This window comes from Talaromyces stipitatus, genomic scaffold (genome assembly GCF_000003125.1).
Source record: "Talaromyces stipitatus ATCC 10500 scf_1105507295511 genomic scaffold, whole genome shotgun sequence".
NCBI classification, from domain to species: Eukaryota; Fungi; Ascomycota; class Eurotiomycetes; order Eurotiales; family Trichocomaceae; genus Talaromyces; species Talaromyces stipitatus.
Genome location: NW_002990119.1, coordinates 2,240,609 through 2,263,086, shown reverse-complemented (window position 1 = coordinate 2,263,086; position 22,478 = coordinate 2,240,609). Strand labels below are relative to the sequence as shown.

Sequence of the window (22,478 nt, the reverse complement as noted above, 5' to 3'; positions counted from 1 at the left end):
TTGCAAGCTAGTTACCCAAAACAGAAATGATATCAAAATACTTACCTGCACCAGAAATCTTGGATTCTAGATTTGCAGAGGTCTTCGTGTCGCCATAGCCGATATATTGTATCATTGATCTCATCAAGTATCAACATTTTCATGGCCATTTTCATGATACTGCTCCACTATCATTGTATCAATATTAGATCAATCCTTATCTTTTAGGGCAAGCTGAGTATCGTGACTTTGTGCCATTGCGACGTCACCGCATCAACTGCTCTATAAAACTCGACCATATCTCACATACGACTAAACAATCTATCATTGATTTTCTACGCAATTCAACGGAGAAAATAAATATACACCACCAAAATGGCACCCAAAAAAGTCCTCATCGTCCTCAGCGACGCCCACTCTTTCCCTTTGAAAAAGCCCGCCAGCAGCAGCAATGATAAGGACCAAATCGTCCAACAACCATCGGGCTTCTTTCTGATGGAACTCGCAAAACCGCTTGCACAACTCCTCGAATCCGGGTACCAAGTAACATTTGCATCTCCCAAGGGCGCCAAACCCGCTCCAGACCCCAACAGTTGAGACTTTACTTGCCTTTGCGGGAAATTTCTACGAACGTCGACATGAGAATGAATTGATTGATAGAATGCGACGTGAGAATGGATTCGATTCCCCCCGACCCTTTAAGTCGATAAGCGATGAAGAATTGGATTCGTTTGCGGGTGTGTTTATTCCTGGTGGACATGCGCCGTTGCAAGATTTGGGCGATGATCCGGAACTAGGTCGGATCCTGAAGCACTTCCATAACAAGACAAAGCCGACAGCGGCGATTTGCCATGGTCCATATGCGTTTTTGAGTACAAAGGCTACGAGCCCAGGCGAATTTGCTTATAAGGGCTACAAACTCACGAGCTGGAGTGATGCGGAAGAAAGGATGATGGAGACTATGTTAGGTGGAGAGATTGAGAAAGTCGAATCTTCTTTGAAAGATTCTGGGGCTGAGATGGTGGCGGGTGCTAGGGAGAAGGCTGGGTATATTACGGTGGATAAGGAGGTTGTTTCTGGTGGAAACCCGTTGGCAGCGGATGCTTTGGGTAAGCAGTTTTTGAAGATGTTGAGTGAGAAGGCTTAGGTAGACATGTGTGATGTATCACGATTAGTATTATCACGATTATGTTCTGTATATTAAACTTAAGGTATCATTAAGTACAAACATTATAACCCTGGCATATCTCCTCCATCCTTAAACCACACACTAGCTATCCACTATTGGTATCTCACTCAGATGAGAACAGTCCCTTCTGCTAATCGTCCTAGCTCTTAGATTAGAATTGATTGATTTGACCGCTCTCACCTCTCTCACGGACCGGATTCAATGACCCCGGTTGATTTCCTGATGGTTGATTGGTGTATGTACCAGTGGGCTGATTCGCAGGCGTGTTCGCATACTGACCTGCAGAAGTGGTGGAAGGATACTCGCCGTGACCGGTTGGAGAAAGAGCAGGTTCATTCTTCTCGCTTGTAGTAGCATAACCAGGACTGACAGCAGTAGCCTCGGATATATTTCGCTGGTGCCCATATCCAGCAGCACCACCGGTTCCGTTGACATTTCCATTCACACCATTACCGGCGCCTCGGTCATAGGCACTTGGGATACTTTGGTTAAAGGAAGAAGTGCCGGTACTTTCCTTGGTGGGCGCCTCCATACTATCAGCGTCTTGACCGGGGTTGCAGGTCTCGTAACGCATCTTGTTTAGGAGATAGTAAAAGCCAGACGCGAGGCCGGACCCAAGCAAGGGGCCGAGGAAGTAGATCCAAAAATAATGTGGGAAGCTGTGATTGACAATGGCTGGGCCGAGAGAGCGCGCGAAGTTGAGTGAGCCACCGGTGTAATAAATACCTTTATCGTCGATTAGTGTCTAGTTTGAGACAATCGAAGATGGAGAAGAGAAGTTACATACCACAAAGCTCGGTCAAGAAGAAAGTCAGCCCAATGCCCACGGGAGCTAGGAAAGTTGATTTATGTTTGACAACGGCAAGCATGATAATGACGAAGACCAATTGAGCCGTGAGGAACATTTCAATGAAGAGACCTTGGGCAGTATTGGCACCACCACCAAGAGTGGTCGCAACATTCAAAGGACCGGGGAATAAGGCAGACACCACAGCAGCGGCGCAAATACCACCGAGGATTTGAGCAATTACAATGAGCACGCTGCGCATTGCTGGGATGCCACCAACCAGGAAGAGGGCTAACGTAACCTGTCATTCAAATAAGCCCACATCCCCATAATTCTTCCTTCTGATGGGAGGGAAACTCACAGAAGGATTAAACAATCCACCAGTAACACGATAAAAAGCCCAAACATTAACCGTCAACGAAAACCCGAAAGCCAGCGAGGCATATAATAAATTCGAAGTATTCGGATACGATCCGGCCGGTGGCATAGGCGTATTAGAGATTTGAGTACCAGCAAACGACCAGAAGAGGAACATGAATGTGCCCACAAATTCACCGATTACGGCAATTAAGTTGTTGCGGTTGTTGTCAGCTAAGTTTAGCATGGGCAGTTGGGCTGCTTGACGGTTTGTGGAGAGACGGGAGAGGTTTGGCTCTGTTTGGCCGGAGCGGCGGTGGTAGGAGCTGAGGATTCTCATGTTTGATGTCTCCAGAGGACTCTCTAGGCGTTTTGGGGTTAGGTTGGTGCAGTGAGGGATCGGTCCAGGTCACGTAGATGGCGGGGAGGAGCAAGGATTAGGGGTAAGAGAAACTCAGGGCAAGGAGCGTTTGGGATGGGATGTGACATTCTTATAGATCTATTACCATTGAGGTTACTGCTCTGGTTTAGGTTCATAGAGTAGGTTTACTCTGACTTTCTACCTGAATAGAGGACTACACGTCATGACTATACCAATTCATATATAGCTACCTAGGTTAGCACCTCCAGGATCAGATAGAAGAAAGCCAATTATACTCCAATCGCATTAGCTGAGCTCGATCTCAAAGTGCAATGCAACATTCACGCTCTCGATATGGGAATAAAGCTGGAGAATCGAATCAACAGGGGGAGTCAATATGTAACATACTAGATAGCAGTCAATCTAACCATGGAAAGTTTGTACCAATTGTAGATAATGAACCACAAAATGTGCAATTGAGTTTGAAAGCTTCTAGGATTGATGATTTGCTGGTACCTAGATCGAAATCTAACAGGGGAATCAGAGCACTTCTGAAATATGAGAGACACAGACAGCGTCCAGATACGGTTCTTTTCATTCGTCTACCTGTACACAAATTTGAAAGTACGAAGTGAATAGAAGTGGTATCAGCCTATGAATTATATTGAGTTCAAGTGGTCGTGTCATGATCCTCAGACAACTTCATTTAGTAACTAACTCAAGCCCTAAATGGTCCATCTCCAGACGAACAGCATAAGTTATAACCTACCTAAGCTATGAATCACGAATACATTTTATCTTTAACCTGCGAGAATCTAGACTCTGCCCGTCAAAGTCTTTGAATTGAGTTCTAATTTCTGGTTATTGATTGGTCCGCAGCAAGAGACCAGATGGTTGACAGTATTCCGCAAACGGACACAACTGATCAACGGCAAAAGAACTTCTTCGTTATCAAACCCCACAGTGAAACCGTTTATGCCGGGATGGGTTTTTATAGGTGGAGGAAAATATAGTCGTGACGTCTATGAGGGGGCCGATTCGAGGTAACTAAACCGCCATTGAGTGGTAGATTAAGAGATTTGTTGGTAGTTCCAGTTCTGTGGATATGTAGATAGAGTAGATGAAGCTGAACTGGGAGTTGCGATGTGAGTATATGCCTAAGTATTTACTTGATGGTTCTGTCGGGTACAAGTTCTCGCTTATGACCTTAAATCGCACGGGGCATATTCGATTCGAGAGAGAATATAGTCTGCACAGTTATCAACCGCAGAATAGAGCTCTTTTTCAATTAAATAATAATCTGGAGTCGCTGCAATTTCTATCCCGGAGCCACCTTCTGCAGTCCTATCCTTGAGTACCAAGATGGGGGGTGTTTCTTATCTGCGCTTCTATCATTTACCCCTCCCATAGTCACAGTCGGATATTACTAAAGGCTAAGTGAGTTGGTGGATCAATGCAGTTAGAAAACTATCATATTTATCACCTTACTGCCGGGCAACCAAGCAGGCTCATTGGTGGTCTCGCCAAACAATCATAGAAGAATAAAAAATCATAACTCATAGCAGACCCTTAATAAGGAACCAGACACCAGATCCCATATAAACCTAAATCAGTCCAGTTGTAACGCCAGATTAACATCTTTTTACAAAGCCACGGCAACAACACCGATAAGACCAGCAGCAATTCCGGCGAGTCCCATACCCAATCCCGCAGTAGCGGCGGCAGCACCACCAGTCGAAGTCGAAGTTGCAGAAGTAGTCGCAGCACTAGCCCCGGTGTGCGTAGTAGTCAAAGTACCGGTAGAAGTAGAAGTAGAAGTAGAAGTAGCAGAACCAGCGGAGTTGGTAAGCGTAGTTGCCGAGGTCAAAGTAGTAGTTCCAGTAACACTGGCAGCGGCACTCGAAGCACGCGAGGCCAAAGATGCGGCCGCACTGCTCTCGTTATCCGCCACAATAGAAGCATCAGAAGCAAACTGTGATGCTATCGAGGCAGAAGCACTATTCGTCTCACTCTGGGCCCTAGCTGCCCACGAAGTGGCTTGCACATGTGCATCGCTAGCAAGGCTCGAAGCGTCGCTGGCCCATTTACTGTAATCTGACGGGGCGGCACTGGCGTATGAAGCAATGGAATGAGTGAAGGAATCCCAGCCAGAAGTGATTGAGCCACCGATGCTTTGCAAGTCGGAACCTAATTCTCCGCCGAGACTGGTGAAGGCATTGCTAATATCGGTGCCGACGGCGCCAAAGTCGCTACCGAGTTGGTCCCAGATGTTTTGTCGTCGGTAGACGGTGGGTGGTTCTGTGATTTCGGGGTGGGGGACGGCGTAGGCCGTGGTAAGTAAGGCCGAAGCAAGGATGAGTCTGTATTGCATTTTGTTGGTGATGTATCTATGTATCTATGTTATGGTTCAGATCGATACGCAAGCCTGATGGCTGGGAGAAGTAATCAATTGCAGAGGGCGAGGATGAATGTGATGTGGTATGTAACAAAATCAAGATCTTTGTTTCAACGAGCGAAAACGCCCCTTTTATGTACCGGACGAGCTGAGCAGATCGGCCATCTTAGGATCGGCCCCCGGCACCATTGTTCAGTAACACTGCCCTACGTGCTACATCATCAAATCTCCGCAGTTCGTACGGCCGATACACTAACCCTACGCCACGAATTAGCCAAATCACGCAACAGAAAACGCATGTTTTTCAGTAGGCGGGGGCATGCTCAGCCCCAAGAACCTATCCAAGAGGCTCGGCAGTCTGAAAGCTCGCTAATTGAAGGGGAAGATTTCTCCACAGTCTGATTATATAATACGAGTTTGCCAGTGGACAGGATTTGTTACGCAGTACGTTACAATGTAGTACGATACGGAAAATGTGTTTGTGCTTGGTACCACTTCAGTCGCCCCTAGTCTGAGAAACGGTATGGACTATTTGTCAGTATTATGTAGTAGTACATTGAAGGTTCCCCGGCAATGTATCATCAATTGAGTCGACCTGACTAAAAGTTGACAGAAGAGAGCAAATCTAATCAAACTAATGTAGTCGATCGACATGCTACTGAAGTCAACATCTCATCTTAATATCTGAACCACCTATGTTAGGCTTTGTTAGTGAGAAAACGAAACGATAGCCTACAAAGTAGCTCCTTGGCCAGCCTTAATTCCCCTATCATCCCGGGACGCGTGTGACTATATACGCGTATTTTAGATACATGATACCGTATCGTATGGTACAACAGTATCCGCCAGATCAATGCTGATTGGCCCAACAAGCGGTCACAGCCGCATGTGGTAAAAATAGCACTGTGGCTGAAGGTCAGCATGATTGCCACATCCGGTATCTTTTCTATGCGTGTAATTGAGCTGCCTGTTGTAACGGTGATAAGGATGAATGTTCAAAGTGCCGGAATAGCGAATTAGATCTGAATTTATTATTCTGCCTGGAAAGGATTCGTTATTTGTTGACGATTCCTGCATGACTCGTGCGATCTCGCGATGCAGCAATCTGTAGTTTGCGCGTGCCCATAAACAAGCAGAAGGATCCGATTGGCCAATATTGATTACTCATTTAATCTGCAATTATCTCTTCGGGCATACAACTTGACAGTCTGCTTGACAATCGGACTCAGATACTACGCGTCTCATAAATGACGGATCATATCAACAACAAGCCAATTCCTCATGCTCAGCTGCAGTAATGTCGTGCAGTTGCAGGAGTGACCGCACCAAATCTTACGTACTGCCATCTGCCATGAAGACGAAACTTGAAACATGTTTCCGAACACTTCCGGAACAAAGATAGGTCTGGAATCGCAAAGAAGAAATGATTGATATGTAACACACAGCCTCGTCTGAAGATAGGTCCGATTCGACATTTGTGTTGTCAATTGAATGACGTTTGGTGGTACCAACTACCTGTTGTCGTTTCGTTCCTGGTATAGGAACCGGCATTAATATTCGGGCTTACGTACTATAATGCATGGCAGCATACGCAGCACACAGATCCGACTGTGCAACTTGCTGTTGAATTTGTCATTTGCATCACTCTCTGCTGGCGGCCAGCAAGTATACAAGTGAAGATGACTCTTTGACAGGGACCCATCCTACTGCCAAGAGTGGAATTTACAGTTTTCCATTTAGTAGGCAAACTTGAGACATCTTTTTTTTTTGATTTTATCGTGCACAATAGCAAGTTCCTGTATCGGTTCTCAAGAACGGTAAATACAACATTCGGAAACGGTTCGAAGGTCATTATTGTTACTATGGTACTTCGAGAAAATCACTTTTCATAAATCATCCACCCCGTTCCCCCAACAACACCTGCCAGAAACAAAGTCGTCAATATCCCAGCTCCAGCCCTGTCCGCGGTCGTAATCTCCCGAGTTCTGAAATCACCCGACTTTCCCTGCGACGCGTCACCGCTGCCACTGGGACGACCATTCGGTCCCGAACCAGCAGCAGGATTACCTCTGCTCGTGCCACCATTCGCATCTGTGACAGGCGGCGCGACTTCATGGATCAGATTACTCTGAATCACTTCCAGAGCACTCATCTGTTCTCCCACACCTCGATTACCATCCCATTTTTGTTCGGTCCATTTCAGTCCACAGCTGGTTCCGTTGGGACCGCCCGTGCAGGTCTTTGCTGCTGCGAGGGCTGATGTGCGTAGTCGAGGCATTATGATATCGTAGGTGAATGGAGCCATTTGAGTGGTCGCTGCCATCCAGCGGGCAAGGTGTGCTTTGAAGGACTTTTGATCGACTTGACAGGTTCCTACGGGCTCGCAGGCACGTTCGTACATCACCTTTTCAGGGTCTGTGCTGAAGAAAACGTTTGTTGCGTTGAGGATATGAAGTGTGCGGTCTCTCCAAATGTCACTACCGTTGGTCTGAACAAATCAGCTAGTGCCCCGGGAGACATCAAGTCAAGAAAACTCACATAGTTATACATATTCGCTGCACCCAGCAGATATACTCCTGAGTTGTACGTCCATTCAATCAGGTTATAATTCTTGCAGTCCGTCGCGTCATCCGCTCCATCCCAAAACCGATATTCGGGCGTGAGAAACCCAACATCGACTGTCCACTGCCACGTCTTATCAGCCCACTCGGCATACGTTTGATTTCCAGTATACTTCGCCAATCTAGACGCGATATTAAAGAAGCCACCATTCGAGATGGTATTCTTATAACCGTATCCCTTATTCCAGGTAAATATCTGCCATCGCAAGCCGCCACCGCACGTCGTGGGATCCCATCTAGCCGCTTGCGAATTGAAAACCGCTTGCGCCAACGCCAGCCATTGCGGTTGATCGGGAGGTGGATTTGGGAAATTTCGCTCAGCCGCAGACATGGCTGCCATACCCCAAAACGCCTGGTCATCATTTCCTTCCGTCATGGTTTGATTCTTGGGCATAAAGTTCGCGTCGGGGCTTGCTTGCCAAAGCAGGGCTTGCGTGGTCATGTTGTTCCAGGTGCTGTCGCCGGTGTACGCCCAGTAATCGACTAGAGCGCCAAACATTGCGCCTGCTTCCCACCAGTAGTATGGATCTGGTAGGTTTCCGGGATTGTCGCCTGGTCGGTAGCCGGTGTAGTAGGTCATCATTTCGGTGGCTGCTGTTTTGGCTGCGGATTTTATGGAGTCTTTGTCCGTCAGTTATCTATTTAGAATATCTCGGACAGTGTGAATACCTGTGTCATCGAGATTGAGGTCAATAGCGCGAACGACCTTCGTCGCTAGTAAAATGGTTGGTATGACATGACCTGGTTTTCGTATTTTCGATAACATCGTTGCATACAATCAAAATTTCGTGATTCCGTTAACTCTTTCGAGTCTGTAGAATTATGCCGCTTCTGTCCTGAGAAGATAAAAATTCAGATGGTACACCTGACAGTTTTGGCGTGTCTTTGCTGAGTAGAGGGATGAGATCCCTCCCCTTCCTTTCGCGGTGGAAAGCGTTAAGGCATTCGATACCTTGTTGTCCTTTATTCGAAAATTGATAGAGTCGGACAAAATACCAAAGAGTTATGAGTCCGAAGCGCTCGTGAAGCCCACCATGCAGTCGCAATCGAATCGTTATTGGAAAGGTATTACATATGAACCTGTGCCCAATTCTAGTATGATGGAATTGGTGCAAAACTACACTCGTATACCTGATCTCAAAATTCTAGATAAACAAACCTTGGAAGGGTGGATCACCCAACCTTGGAAGAAGGGATTGGCTGATCCAAGAAGGAATGTGAGTTGTTACCCAAATTGGAAATGATGGCTACATTCCTTTCCCTAGAAGTCCATGCTTATCTTTACTACCCCGGTGATGTCGTTCTCAATGCTTCAGTCATTCAGAATGTTTCAACGATGATCTAGATTACCATCAGGAGCGAATAATAAATATTTCGAGAGATAGTGTAGCAAGTAAAGCGATAGCGTTTGGGATCCAGGGGTAGGTAACCATGGAGCAGGGCGGAAATGTTTCAATGTAAGCGTAATCGCTACATGCACAGTAGGAAAATTTTGGAACTTAAAACTAAGGCGCTGGTCATATCGTATTCATATATTTCCTTCGGTGTAGAGATCACGAAGCCGTAGTAAGACGCAAAAGCTGAGAGGCGCCCTCATCCAAGGCCACGGTATATGAGTCGGTGATCTTCGTGGCTGTCCCGTTCCAAAGGTCTGTTGCATGCCATGAACTTCCAGAAATGCCTAGATCTTCTAACGATACAGTCACGTCCTGGATACCTTTAAGCTGGGTACCGAACCCTCCTTGGCCCTGATCAGGCCCATAGTTTACGAGAAGAACATAAGCGATCGAATCATCCGATGGTCCAGCGATCCAGGCCTGCAGCTGCTGCGCAAGATTATCTCCTGTACTTGGATTTCGGGGTTGCATAGGATATTGACTGAAGAAATCTGCGGCAGCAATAGATTCGGCACTTGTGAGCAGTTGATAGCCCAATGAGTCGATGGCCGTGAGATCGCCACCAAGGATCAGATTTGCGCCGGCTCCAAGCCAATGATTCATGATTGTGATGCGTTGCAAGTCTGGAACTCCAGTCAGGTTTTCCGCATTGGCTGTGAAAAGATTGTCCATGTCTGGATAGGTTGTGAGTGGTACATTGCGCTGTGCTTGGAGGCCGATGTATTGACGATAGTTATCAATTGCTCGTTGAGCAGTTGCCCAAGCGACAAATGTATTGTACCCATAGTTGTCGAGATCCTGATCAATACGCATTGAATCACCCAGCTGGCTCCATATTGGAAGCCAAGTCTCGTTTCTGCACAGTTTCCATGACAGATCCAATCGCATATGCCGACCAGAGGCTTTTATTGCATTGAGATATGCGTGTGCGGCATCGGAACTATCGCAGTCCAGATTTGCTCCGTTTTGAGGACTTCCTGGGGTCAAAAAGTCCAGTTTGATCATATCAACTCCCCATGACGCCCATTGCGCAACTACGGAATCGTGCCATTCCTGCACGCCGTCCTTGGAAAAATTCCAAGAGCAATAAAGCTGATCATTATTGCCGTTCAATGCATCATTGATTGAAATGTTAGTTCCTTTAATAGTCTTGTTTGCCGCAGAGCAAGGGACGCCTGGAACAACATAAACACCAAGTTTAAGGCCTTGACCATGTAGCCACGAGGCTAGTTGAGGTAAATTGAATCTTGTTGAGTCATAGACTATACGACCATATTCGTCTGTAGTTTGGGTCTGCCAGCCAGAATCAAGACTGCAATATACATAACCCGCTTGTTGGAATCCGGACTGGGCGAGTACTCCACATTGCGTCTTGACGAACTCTTGCAAGTAATTTAGGCCCGACGACCCAACAAAAGATGGGACGACCTCTGACCCATTTGACAATGCCTGGATACCGTATGTATTCCAGCCTCTCGCGGATGAGTTGAAACCATTTGGCGTACTCCCAGAAGTTTTCAGCACCTTGAATTTGTTCGCAGACGAAGCTATTGATTTTGGCTGAGGATAGCAGTCAGGAAGCGAGGAATCTCTATCCTGAATACAGAAAGGCGCAGGCCGAGTCGGAACAACATCTGTAGTGCTATCAACATAACATGCAGGTTCTGCCGCGGTCCAGTACCATTGATTATCACTATATCCCCATGTACCTGAAGTGGAACCGCTGAGGATGCAAAGCTCCAATATGTCCTGGAAGGCAATCACAATGTCACTGTTCGGGGAAGTTGAAGTCAGAGATGCTTGTTGTTGCATGTAGATGTTGCCCTGGCCATCGTTGCAGTCCACAAGGCTGGCGTTGGCTTCAAACTTCGAGACACAATTCTGGATGGCATTGTAGCATTCCAATGTGAAATTCACGCTTCCGGGCACATATGAGGAACCTGTGCAGTTTGTTTGAGCAAGAGCACCTGTAATGGCAATGGCAGTGGCAAAGAGTCTGGCCATTTTGTCGAGATCGTCTCTGATCTATACCGATTAGAACAATATTCCTCTATTGACAAGCCTTACATTATATAGTTCATGGTTTCTGGACACAGCTCGAAAATAAGTAAGCTTTTATGTTGATCTTTCCTCAGTTTCCGTGTGAACCCAATGCTGACTGATGTTTCTATAACTTAGTCAAAAAACAGCTAGGCTGTACGTATGAGGTATTGGCTACGAATGGATTAGACCTCACGTGCTTAAGTGGAGCAAAGTGCTTCATGCCTCACTGAGAAGGGTTGTCACTCGCCATCCGGTTGGATTCTCGGGGTTGAAGAAAATACCAGTGCGGCCTAATTCTCGGTGAGATCAAGCAGCAGAGACTTTCCGCGAACATTTCGAGGTATCATAAATTTATAAACTAGAGAGTTTAAAATTAAAGCACTGCGTGATCGCACAAACCTAGGAAAGTGGTAACTTACATCGAGGCAAAAGGAAATATGGCATCAGATCGTCTGGTCTTTGTACCCCCTTTGAATAAGAGAATTGTCGTCCCTCTACATACCACTTCCTTGACTATTTACTGCTTGTGTCCTGATGTAACAACCCTACGTGCACAGGTGGATGATTCGAAACAAAAACTTGATTTAGATTTTACTGAAAGCAAGATCAAAACAGTGGGATCAGAACAACTTTTTACATATCAGTGTAATATACAGATTTCGTCTACATCCATCGAAGTAGCAATCTTCGCAGACGGCGCGACCAAGCACGGCAATCTGAATATCTTATCATCAATAAAAGACAGAGGGACCGACGAGAACTTTATTACCGAAATCTCATTATCCGAGGACGAAGAACTCAAAAGCCAAAGGGTAGCATGGTTGAATGTTGATGACTGGGAAGGCTGGGCTTGGTACCGTCCTCGCGATACCTGGATCGAGGTCAGATATACATCTCTAGTGAAATTGGACAGCCAGACTCCTAGTCACAGTCTTTTATTGCGCCCAACAAACCCGGCTATCGACCCAGGTGCCATCTTAGCTGTTTTCCCAGCGTCTACGGCGGAGGCATTTGTGACTCTCAGTGCAGCTCGAGATGGGGAAGTACCAGGCGTATATGCCAGAGTTCGACGAGTACAAAAAGGTGGGAAGATAGAAGTCTGCATTACTGGAAAACTTCATATAAATCAAGGCACTAGAAATGTCATGCGCGATGCTATACATCTTGCTCGAATAAAGTATGGTCTTCCCGCTGATGCCTCTTTCATTGAGGAGAAGACCGGCGAGACACCTTTTGATCGTCTGGGATTCTGTACTTGGAGCAGTATTGGGGAGAACATACCTCTTACATACGACTTGATGGATGACTTGCTTACGAAGCTCAATCGTGACAATGTTCAAGTTGGGACGTTTCTTATTGATGACGGTTGGCAGGATATCCGCTATGGGCACAATGGAAGCCCTAAACACCGGGGATTGTGGAGCTTCAGAACATGGCAAGGCATGAAAAGTAGCCTTGCCGATAATGTGTCATTGATCAAGAAGAAATTGCCAATGGTCAAGGATGTGGGAGTCTGGATGACATTGGCCGGCTACTGGAACTCGGTGTCTCCTTACTCCCCACTAGCTCGCAAGTACAATATGCGAATGTATCCAATTGATAGAAGCAATGTACTCGGTATTGAGTGGCCAGATGAAGCCGATGATCAACAGACTGGCACAATACCAGACCCTGAGCTGCGTGCTTACTTCCTTCCTCCACCGCACCGGGCGTTTGACTTTTGGAGGGATTATTTCCAGACTCAAGCAGACGTAGGTGTGACATTCGTGAAGGTTGATAATCAAGCTTATGGTTCCTATTTGGAAGGAGTGGAAGGTGGCGAAGAGTTCGTCGCGTTATGGAACAATATGATCAAAGCCGCAAACCAAATCTTCGGGAAGAATCGTGTCATCCATTGCATGGCTCACTATGAGCGCTTTTTCAACGGTGATATTGGTATGGGTGTGGCAACCAATGGTGAAAAGGTTATCATTCGAAATACAGATGACTTTGGTCTTTCACGCCCTAATATCCATCGCAATCATATCCACTATAACCTTTACAACGGAGTGCTGCTATCAAATCAGTGTCTCTATCTCGATACTGACATGTTCATGACGAGTGCCCAATGGCCAGAGTACCATGCAGTTCTCCGAGCGTTTTTTGACGGTCCTATATTCCTTGCCGATAAACCTGGGGTTGGAGACTTCTCAGTTCACAAAAAGCTGACAGCTCGATGCCCCGGAGATCTGGTACCGAATCGAGTAGTTCGCGCAAAGAATATCATCTGTCCACTCAGTCGAAATGTTTGGGAAGACACTTTAGGTCCTGGTCGAGGACCACCTATCAAAGCGTCGTCGTATGACTCAGAATCTCGGGCAGCATCGATTGTACTCTGGAATGGTCGTTCAGATGCAGTGGACAACAGCATAGATATCATATTCGAAGGTGATATTTTGGATGTGCTGAGAGACAATATTTTTCATGGTACTTGGGAGGGAGTAATCTGGGCTTGTAACGCTGCTACTGCTATTCCTGTTGAAATCTCGAACCACCCAGCATCACTATCTGTTCATGATATTCTTGCATCGACACCCGTTTTGGCTACATCGATCAAGCCCAAGGGCTATGAAATCTTGACAGTGGCACCTTACAACGTCTTGGGTACGGCCAAGGTAGCTGTTATTGGCCTGGTGGACAAATACGCTGCATTGGCCGGTATTCAAAGCATAACTGTGCAGGAATCCTCTCTCGTGGTAGAGACAAAATACGATGGCATACTTGGTTTCATTGTGAAGAGACTAGGCGCTGGAGGGTTTACATCCCGAATAGATGGCGAATCGACCGAGACTCAGATCAACTCTGTTTCTGATGGCCTACAGCTTGTTCAAGTGGACTTCACTCAAGCGCCATCCCGTCCAAGTCAGAAGACTTGGAGTGTGACCTTATCTCTTAGTTAGTAAATTTGCCGCTTATATTTAGGCTATATTAGACACAATTGTAAGAGAAACTGTTGCACCTATGCCGAATCAAGGGTAGTTACTCCGTGTATCCCCATTTCACCGAGAATCTCGCCGTACTAAATGCTGCGGGGTTAACAACCCATGCCTGGATGAAGTGACATCTGGATTCGCTAAAAAACCTTGTAAAGAAAAAGTCAAATGTCTATTGGGTCCTTACCATGATTTCTCATCTGCCACGTTGCAAGCCGTCGAGTACTAAATGCGCACAAGACTTGAAGAATCACCACAAAACTAAAACCTACTGTATCAAAAATAAACTACCAATCAATCAACAAACATGCCTACGTCATTATCAGTTCTGAAGCGTTTTGCTCGACCAAAGATCATTCTCTTTGGTGACTCCATCACTGAGCTCAGCTGTGATCAATCCTTGGGCTTTGCATTGGCTCCAGCTCTACAGCACGAATACTTCCGAAAACTACAAATCGTCGTGCATGGTTATGGTGGATATAACACCGAACATGCTCGGCATATTCTTGAGCCAATCCTTGACTACGAAACGAGCTCCGTACCGGATAAGAAAGACGAGCTCTTGACCGATGTCAAGCTGCTCACGATCTTTTTCGGTACCAACGACGCAACTCAGAATGACAGCCAATTCGTACCTCTGGAGAGGTACAAAGCCAACCTGCGGCATATGGTTGATGTAGCACAGAACAGGAATATCCCTACAATCCTGGTTGGCCCTGGCCTAGTCGATGAATATTCGGCCAAGGGGTGCGAGGGAAGTGGGCGATCGACGACGAGGGCGCGCGAATATTCTGAAGCCTGCCGTCAGGTGTCCATAGAAAAAAATGTCCCTTTTACTGATATGTGGCACGCTATGCTTGCTATGAAAGGTTGGAAAACTGGGGATCCGATCATCGGACAGAGAGGCTCAGCATCAGACCTACACTTGAGAGATATCTTGACGGATGGAGTACATTTCTCAGGTTCGGCATATCGTATGTGGTACGACCTTTTGTTAGACACAATTCGAAAACACTTCCCGAACCTGAAGTCAGAGAATCTGTCTACTATGTTGCCGCACATCAGTGAAATTGATCCGAAGGACCTCCCGGCTTCGTTGTGGCAAGAGAGAAGGTCGGTGATATAGCTGTCTCAGAGATAGTCCAGCCTTCTGTGGTCTTTAAAGTTCAGAAAATATTAGATATACTGTTTAGCAAGTAAAAGCTAGATCAAAGACATCCACAAGCTCTGTGTGGCGAGTAACCTACTGCTAAAAGGGGTTAGGCGAGCGCAAGACAAATAGGAGATTTGCGGGGAAGAGAGCAATTGCCTAAAGAGGAAATTTTTCTCCATTATGCAGCTGACAGAAGTTTAGCGCATATCAGAGATCCTTTTCCCCACGATTCTTAGCTGTCAATAATTGTATGATGCAACTGGACTATTTTGCCAAAGGTGACCGAAAAGCAAGATCACTGTTGATGTTTCAATGTCTCCTACAGTAGGCGGTTACCTCTGGAATTTACAAGCAATGCCGCTCAAACAGGCCTGCGACTGCTGTAACATCCGCAAAATCCGATGCAATGGTGCACAACCATGCCAGCGCTGTATCAATAACAGACTAAACTGTACGTATCTGCGTCAACGTCAGAAGAGCGGCCCACGACGCTTGCGACAGTCTTCAAAAAAGATATGGGATACACAAGTGTCCTCTGTGGGGGTTTCCGAGCCAAATGGAATGCAGATGCGTCGAATCCAGCACGATGATTTAGGTACCGGCTTACTTACAACGACGCCCGCGAGACGCATCTCATTATCTGCTATAAACAGCGTATTTGAGATCTTCCGGGACAATTTATATGGAATTTGGCCTTTACTAGATACCGAAAATCTACTTCAACAGCTGATAATAGGCACCGATGATATACAAACGTATGCTTTGTCCACTGCGTTGTGCGCCGCCACCCTGTCACACCTTGACAGGACTATCACGCAGGAGCAGTCACAACTTGACGGCCTATTTACGGCAGATGCGTTTGCCCAGGAGGCACGGCGTGTCCGCTGCACATATGATTACATGGAACCGGTTACTTTGGCAACAGTTCTCACCTCATATTTTCTACACATATTCTATGGAAAACAGCCGTCTCGCATGCAGACAGCTGCTTTCTATATTCGAGAAGCCATATCATTCGCCCAGCTACTAGGAATGCACACGGAAGACACTTACTCTCGGTATTCCATTAATGATCAAAAAATCATGCGAAAGCTCTATTTTCTACTGTTCATGACAGAGAGGTATCTATGCATTCAGTATGGCCTTCCTACAGTTTTAGAGCCGTCTATCGCACTACCGGCAGCGGAAAGAGAGACGATAAATCTTTCTAATGATCAAGAACCGTGGGTTGCATCGGAATCTCCTATTTCATTATGTTCCTACACAGCCGACAACAGTGTCATAGACGGGTTCCTGAACCTAGTGAATCTGTTTAAGTACCCAGGGAATGACTTTTTCAATAAATGGACCGCTCAGTCGTCCCAGGTTGCTGTGAGCAGCAGGCAACTTTTACTTTTACAGCAAGAATTGCAATTTCTTCCTTCTGAGATTCCACCAGAAGCGAATAGCATTCAACGGGTGGACATATACGCCACAAGGCATTGGATCCGTGCACTTGCATGGAAATTGTCTCTCCAGTCTGGTTATATTGCCTCTAATGGGATCAGTAGCAGGAAGGAAATGAGCACGCTTTATCCTCACCAGATTGCCCTGGACATGCTTCTGGAAACTGGAAATATACATCCAACGGCCTTTGAAGTTCATGGTCCTGGGATGGAAGTTAAAATGACAGAGATTGCGACTGCTCTTGCAAATTCTATAGAGTGCCAACCGGAGGAAGAGGAGAGTCAATCGCTTTCCTTCGTCATTCGGCCCCGTGACACGTTCAAGAGCATCTGCGATCTCATTTTCTCTACGAAAGTCATGCTCCCCAATCTCCGAGAATCTCTAAGGGAAAGGGTTCAGAAAGTTTTTGGTCATAGTAAATTCTATACTGCCGTGGAAAGTACTACTCCTAATGACGATGAGTCCCTGGAGCAGGGTGCATGGGCACTATTTGGTAGTAGCGCCGCCAATTGTGCTGCAAGAAACGTGGTTGAACATGATACTGCAGCCTTGATAGCGGTTTCTGACCCATCGGCTTGGTTTCCTACGGCTATATCGACCGCTTCGTTCACAGCCTTCAATTCCACCTTCCATGACACAGATCTCTTTGACATACCGGCAATTATCACGGGAGCATACGACCCAGTAGGGACGTGAATTACTACAATGCAGCATAGACACTATATATTTTATGTTGACTTCAAATTGCGTTTTCCTCGATATTATCTTTGCAGGATAAACATTCATACATCTGGTGCCTGGTCAACATTAGATGGGAAAGCTTTAACATTACCACTTGAAGCAGCAATTTTGATCTCCTCTGCGTCCAAATCTTCAATAACATATGCATTGAATTTTCTTGCAGGGACTCTCCTCTCAAACAGGATATCAAGTTCTTCGAAAGTCCTCCCCTTTGTCTCCGGAAGACGGAAAATGCACCAGATCAAAGAAAAAACGGAAATCCCACCGTATAAGAACTCAATCTTTGCCCCTGCATTTGCTGCTCCTGGGTTGAGGAGATATGGACCAATAACAGTGGTGACCAAACCAGTAAGAGCGTCAATAGATGTTGCAATAGCAAGCGTTTTGGACCTTAGTTTGGTGGAAGGTGTCTCGCAGACGACAACGTAGGTAAGGGGACCAAGCGTAGCCTGCCAAACGAATTGTAGAATAATGAGTAAAGTAGCTTGAGCCCATCGATAAGAGTAGTTAGTCGTATAATCATGGGCAAACGAAATCAGCGCAACGATGAAGAGGACTGTAACCATGAACGAAACCGCGAAAATGTATGACACTCTTCTTCCGAAATAAATCAAGGGAATAGCAGAACACAATGTTCCTACGAATCCCAACCCATTTAATCCAACACCCATATCAAATGACTGCACACTGGTAAGGCCAATCTGTTCGAAGAAGTACGTTGCAAAGCCAACGGGGTTTCCAGAGAAATTCTGAATGACAAACAGACAGATACAAATCTCCATTCGGCGCCGGTTTGACCCCTTCCAGCAGTCGGCATATGTGCTACCAACTTCGATTTCGCGTTCAAAGGTGTCGGTCTTGACCATCATAGCTATTATCTCTTTTGGGTCGACTTTTGGTGTTGGCCTGAGCAGTCGCAGTAGAGCTTTCTCAGCATCATCCATACGATTGTCCTGACGTATAAGCCACCAGGGAGACTCGGGCGCAAAGGGAAGTCCAGCGAGGAGAACGATGGGCCAAACCCACTGAATAGCGAAAGGAATCCGGTAAGCCCATTGATCGATTCGGTTGATGAAGCCGCGAGTTACTCCGGTTTGGATGAACTGGCCCATCACATAACACAGGTTGATGTAGCCTGTCAAGAAGCCACGAAGACGCAACGGCAGCACTTCCGAGGCATAGGTTGTTGCTATAACGCAGTAACTGCCCCAAACAATGCCAGACATATACTGTGAGGCTGCGAGGATGCCGATACTGCTAGCGAAGAATTGCATAAAGGTCAAGATCGCAGTCAATACTAGGCATACAGCAAACGTTTTCTTTCGGCCGTACTTTTCCATCGGATACGTGACAAGATATGCACCGACGACTTGGCCGACTAGAGAACCCATAGACATAGCAACTTGCCAGCGTGCAGGAATCTGATAACCATGGCCAGGTACCTCTTGACCAAAAGCTTGTTGGAAAGCCGGTAGAGCATAAAAATTTCCTGATATCTCAATATCGTATGCTCGCATGATTATGGACAATGAGATGAACATAGACCAAAAAGCACCCTTCTTGTAGATCTTGAATGCTTCCCAGTATCCCAGTTCATGCTCCATTGCCGTAGCACGGCTGGCAAGGTCGGTGATATTGTCCTTCTTCATTGTCTCTTTGGCAGTGGTCTCCACCCAGTCTTCTTCAGGTTGTTTCTCCATTATAAAAATTTCGAATTAGGCAAAGTGAAAGATAAGAGGACGAAGATAAACTGTTGAGTTAGAATGATTCACGACAAGGTAGTCAGTATAGGGCCGGGAAACTGAAATGAGGTTATATATGACTAATGGACCTCCTTGCCAAAATTTCCACCGGTTTACTTTTGTCTACTGACACATTAGCTACATAAAAGTTGTCATGGTACACAACAGTAGACCGTAACGCTTCCCCAGAAATTCCGGGCAAATTTGCGGGGGTAAATCCTAAGAATCCTCCCACTCTAATGTTTCATTTGGGTGTATATAGTAATGAAGCTATATGGGGAAAGGCAATGGTGAGCTTCCCCGCAAATTGAGCCGAGAATCTCGCCGAACGGCTCGACCTCCGAGACACGGTTCATAGTCGCGTTGATGGCGTCAAAAATATCACTTAGCTGGTTGTCAATTTCATAAAATAGCCAGAGGTGTTTCTGAATGCTGGTCATGAGATGTCTTTGCATGGTCATCTTGATTGACGGTGATGTTGATGTGCCATGACTGCCTACAAGCTTTGGTACGATCAACCCGCCCAGAAATGGCAAGATGGGCTTCCCATTGGTAACGGCCACATGGGTGCAGTGATTATATCCCAGCCGAGCAGCGAGATATGGTCATTTAACAACATTTCGTTCTGGTCAGGCCGTAGTGAGAGCACGCCAGTCATTGAGTATGGAGGCCGAGAAGCCCTTGACAAAATTCGAAAGGAATACTTCGCCGATAACTATGAACACGGAAAGAGACTGACTGAAAAATATCTGCAACCTGAGAAAGGAAACTACGGCACAAACCTTATGGTTGCAAGAATATACCTTGCATTGGAGCATGGTGGCGAAGAGCCGTCTTTCACCGACTTCAGACGTGAGTTGAATTTGGATGAAGCCATCGTCAGGACTGAATACAAATCAAAAAGTGTATTGTTTCGTCGTGAAGTATTTGCTTCATATCCACATCAAGTGCTCATGGCCAGGTTACGGACAGAGTGCCTCGAAGGTATGAATTTGAAGCTTGGTGTATCCGGGGTGACCAAGGAATTCTCAATATCGGATGGGGAGACAACTGACTGCCTAGTCTTTGAAACACAGGCTGTGGAGGAGATTCATAGCAATGGGACTTGCGGCGTAAGAGGGCGTGGAATTGTCCAGGCACATACAGTGGGAGGAAGTGTCCACATAGTCGACGGCGAGCTACGAGTCAAAAATGCTAGTGAGGTCATTATCAAAGTCTCTTTTCAGACTGATTTCCGATCGCTCAACGACGATTGGAAATTGCGTGTTCAAACACTTCTCGACAACGTCTGGGACACCTCTTATGAGGAACTTAGAGCATTGCATGTCCGAGACTACCAATCCCTGTACAGGCGTGTTCATATTGATCTTGGCCATACTGAAGATTCAAATTTCCCTTTGAACAAACGCAAAGCAAGCTTTCAAAAATCAGGTTATAATGACCCATCTTTGTTCGCTTTATTCTTCCAGTATAGCAGGTATCTCACAATTTCTGGCACCAGAGCTACCTCTCCGTTACCTTTGCATCTACAGGGAATCTGGAATGACGGAGAAGCAAATGCAATGAATTGGAGCTGCGATTATCATCTCGATATCAATACACAAATGAACTACTTTCCCACAGAAACAACCAATCTTGGTGACCTTCAGGGACCTCTTATGCGATACTGCGAATACCTAGCCTCCTCTGGAAAAAAGTCGGCACGCAACTTCTACGGCGCTGGTGGTTGGGTGGCTCATGTCTTTTCAAATGTCTGGGGATATACTGATCCTGGATGGGAAACTTCCTGGGGTCTTAATATCACCGGGGGATTGTGGATGGCGACGCATATGATTGAACATTATGAATATTCTCTGGACAGAAATTTCCTCACTACTCAAGCATATCCCGTTCTGAGAGAAGCTGCCGAATTCTTCCTGGACTATATGACGATCGATCCACGAACAGGCTATCTGGTTACCGGCCCTTCTAACTCTCCGGAAAACAGCTTCTACCCTTCGACACAATCCCCGCGAGAAAAGCAAGAGCTTTCTCTAGGGCCAACAATTGACATTACACTGGTTAGAGATCTTTTCAAATTCTGCATTTTCTCAGTGGACGAATTGGGCCTGAACGAAAGCGAATTTGCGGCTAGAGTTCATGAAGCCCTAGCCAAGCTACCCCCTTTCAGAATCGGCAAACGGGGTCAACTGCAGGAATGGTTCGAGGACTATGAGGAAGCACAACCGGATCACCGTCACTTGTCTCATATCATAGGTCTGTGTCGAAGCGACCAGATATCACGCAGACATACGCCCGAATTAGCGGACGCGGTACAAGTGACCCTCGCATGCCGTCAAGAGCAAGCCGATCTAGAGGACATTGAGTTCACAGCGGCACTCCTTGGGCTAGCTTATGCACGACTGAATGATGGAGGAAATGCCTTTAAGCAGATTGCTCACCTCATTTATGATCTTTCGTTTGATAACCTTCTAACCTACTCCAAACCCGGTATTGCCGGCGCCGAGACTACCATCTTCGTTGCTGATGGCAATTATGGCGGCACAGCAGTCATCGCCGAGATGCTAATTCGAAGTTTATCAAGGGGTAAGAACGGATCAGAAATCGAACTTCTTCCGGCTTTGCCTACACAGTGGGCAACTGGATCTGTGAAAGGGCTTCGAGCTCGGGGGAATATTGAAATTGATATAGAATGGGCCGAGGGAACTTTGGTAATGGCAGTCCTCAGGAGTTTAGCAGCTGGAATTGTTACTGTTTTCTATGAAAATCACACTAGGACATTGGACATGATAGAGGGAGGGACTATCAGACTAGATGGTCAGGTGCAGTTAATGTGAATACATGCCAAAATACCTAGATAGATTTGGTTTGGCGGCAGAAATTGGGTTAATTAATACCATATGAGTCGCTACCTGCGTACATCCACACCTACCTAGGTATCGAGCAATAATTTCCAGCATTAATAGACTATTCGCTTTCTCTGAGGATCATTGTGTTACAATGGAGACACTCAACAAGAACACTGCGTATAATATAACCCAAGCTTGGAAGTATCTCGTTGGTGACTTTTACTTTTCACACTTTTTACAAGAAATATCAAGTTGTCTGCTCTCGCTGTGCTGGAGAGATAGAAAGGATTACACAAAGTCTACCTAGGTAAATGGGTATAGATTGCTCGAGCTGATCAGATAGTTATGCTACTGCAATTGTTCTAGGTATATGTATAGGACACCGCTGAGGAGTCCCCTGGGCAGAAGTTTCGCAACAACCGGAACTCTTTATTGTAGGTAAATCA

General features: G+C 46.2%; 9 protein-coding genes across 9 annotated transcripts, besides 1 other annotated feature; 4 read left to right on the top strand and 5 right to left on the bottom strand.

Moving 5' to 3' along the window:
- Positions 1 to 354: 354 nt before the first annotated feature.
- On the top strand, positions 355 to 1,126 carry TSTA_105480 (ThiJ/PfpI family protein; the record flags this gene model as incomplete). The annotated part of the gene is made up of 2 exons (XM_002486530.1): positions 355 to 515; positions 544 to 1,126. The coding sequence occupies 2 exons, from the start codon at positions 355 to 357 to the stop codon at positions 1,124 to 1,126; spliced, it is 744 nt and encodes a 247-aa protein (XP_002486575.1).
- Positions 1,127 to 1,132: 6 nt separating this feature from the next.
- TSTA_105470 (aquaporin) lies at positions 1,133 to 2,652 on the bottom strand (the record flags this gene model as incomplete). Its single annotated transcript, XM_002486529.1, has 3 exons — positions 1,133 to 1,894; positions 1,956 to 2,256; positions 2,317 to 2,652. 3 exons carry the CDS (start codon positions 2,650 to 2,652, stop codon positions 1,320 to 1,322), a joined length of 1,212 nt encoding a protein of 403 aa, XP_002486574.1. The 3' UTR covers positions 1,133 to 1,319.
- A 1,577-nt stretch (positions 2,653 to 4,229) lies between these two features.
- Positions 4,230 to 5,044, bottom strand: TSTA_105460 (cold shock-induced protein TIR2 precursor, putative; the record flags this gene model as incomplete). The annotated part of the gene is made up of 2 exons (XM_002486528.1): positions 4,230 to 4,277; positions 4,328 to 5,044. The coding sequence occupies 2 exons, from the start codon at positions 5,042 to 5,044 to the stop codon at positions 4,230 to 4,232; spliced, it is 765 nt and encodes a 254-aa protein (XP_002486573.1).
- Positions 4,383 to 4,512: a microsatellite.
- A 1,903-nt stretch (positions 5,045 to 6,947) lies between the features above and the next one.
- Positions 6,948 to 8,455, bottom strand: TSTA_105450 (cell wall glycosyl hydrolase Dfg5, putative; the record flags this gene model as incomplete). The annotated part of the gene is made up of 3 exons (XM_002486527.1): positions 6,948 to 7,556; positions 7,607 to 8,310; positions 8,359 to 8,455. The coding sequence occupies 3 exons, from the start codon at positions 8,453 to 8,455 to the stop codon at positions 6,948 to 6,950; spliced, it is 1,410 nt and encodes a 469-aa protein (XP_002486572.1).
- A 709-nt stretch (positions 8,456 to 9,164) lies between these two features.
- TSTA_105440 (uncharacterized protein) lies at positions 9,165 to 11,167 on the bottom strand (the record flags this gene model as incomplete). The annotated part of the gene is made up of 2 exons (XM_002486526.1): positions 9,165 to 11,106; positions 11,154 to 11,167. 2 exons carry the CDS (start codon positions 11,165 to 11,167, stop codon positions 9,243 to 9,245), a joined length of 1,878 nt encoding a protein of 625 aa, XP_002486571.1. The 3' UTR covers positions 9,165 to 9,242.
- Positions 11,168 to 11,566: 399 nt separating this feature from the next.
- TSTA_105430 (uncharacterized protein) lies at positions 11,567 to 14,068 on the top strand (the record flags this gene model as incomplete). The annotated part of the gene is made up of 2 exons (XM_002486525.1): positions 11,567 to 11,743; positions 11,786 to 14,068. The coding sequence occupies 2 exons, from the start codon at positions 11,567 to 11,569 to the stop codon at positions 14,066 to 14,068; spliced, it is 2,460 nt and encodes an 819-aa protein (XP_002486570.1).
- A 340-nt stretch (positions 14,069 to 14,408) lies between these two features.
- Positions 14,409 to 17,396, top strand: TSTA_105420 (uncharacterized protein; the record flags this gene model as incomplete). Its single annotated transcript, XM_002486524.1, has 4 exons — positions 14,409 to 15,075; positions 15,100 to 15,214; positions 15,545 to 16,312; positions 16,532 to 17,396. 4 exons carry the CDS (start codon positions 14,409 to 14,411, stop codon positions 17,394 to 17,396), a joined length of 2,415 nt encoding a protein of 804 aa, XP_002486569.1.
- TSTA_105410 (maltose permease, putative) lies at positions 17,396 to 19,141 on the bottom strand (the record flags this gene model as incomplete). The annotated part of the gene is made up of 2 exons (XM_002486523.1): positions 17,396 to 18,930; positions 18,997 to 19,141. 2 exons carry the CDS (start codon positions 19,139 to 19,141, stop codon positions 17,483 to 17,485), a joined length of 1,593 nt encoding a protein of 530 aa, XP_002486568.1. The 3' UTR covers positions 17,396 to 17,482.
- A 530-nt stretch (positions 19,142 to 19,671) lies between these two features.
- Positions 19,672 to 22,079, top strand: TSTA_105400 (alpha-L-fucosidase 2 precursor, putative; the record flags this gene model as incomplete). The annotated part of the gene is made up of 2 exons (XM_002486522.1): positions 19,672 to 20,633; positions 20,661 to 22,079. 2 exons carry the CDS (start codon positions 19,672 to 19,674, stop codon positions 22,018 to 22,020), a joined length of 2,322 nt encoding a protein of 773 aa, XP_002486567.1. The 3' UTR covers positions 22,021 to 22,079.
- Between the last annotated feature and the right edge of the window lie 399 nt (positions 22,080 to 22,478).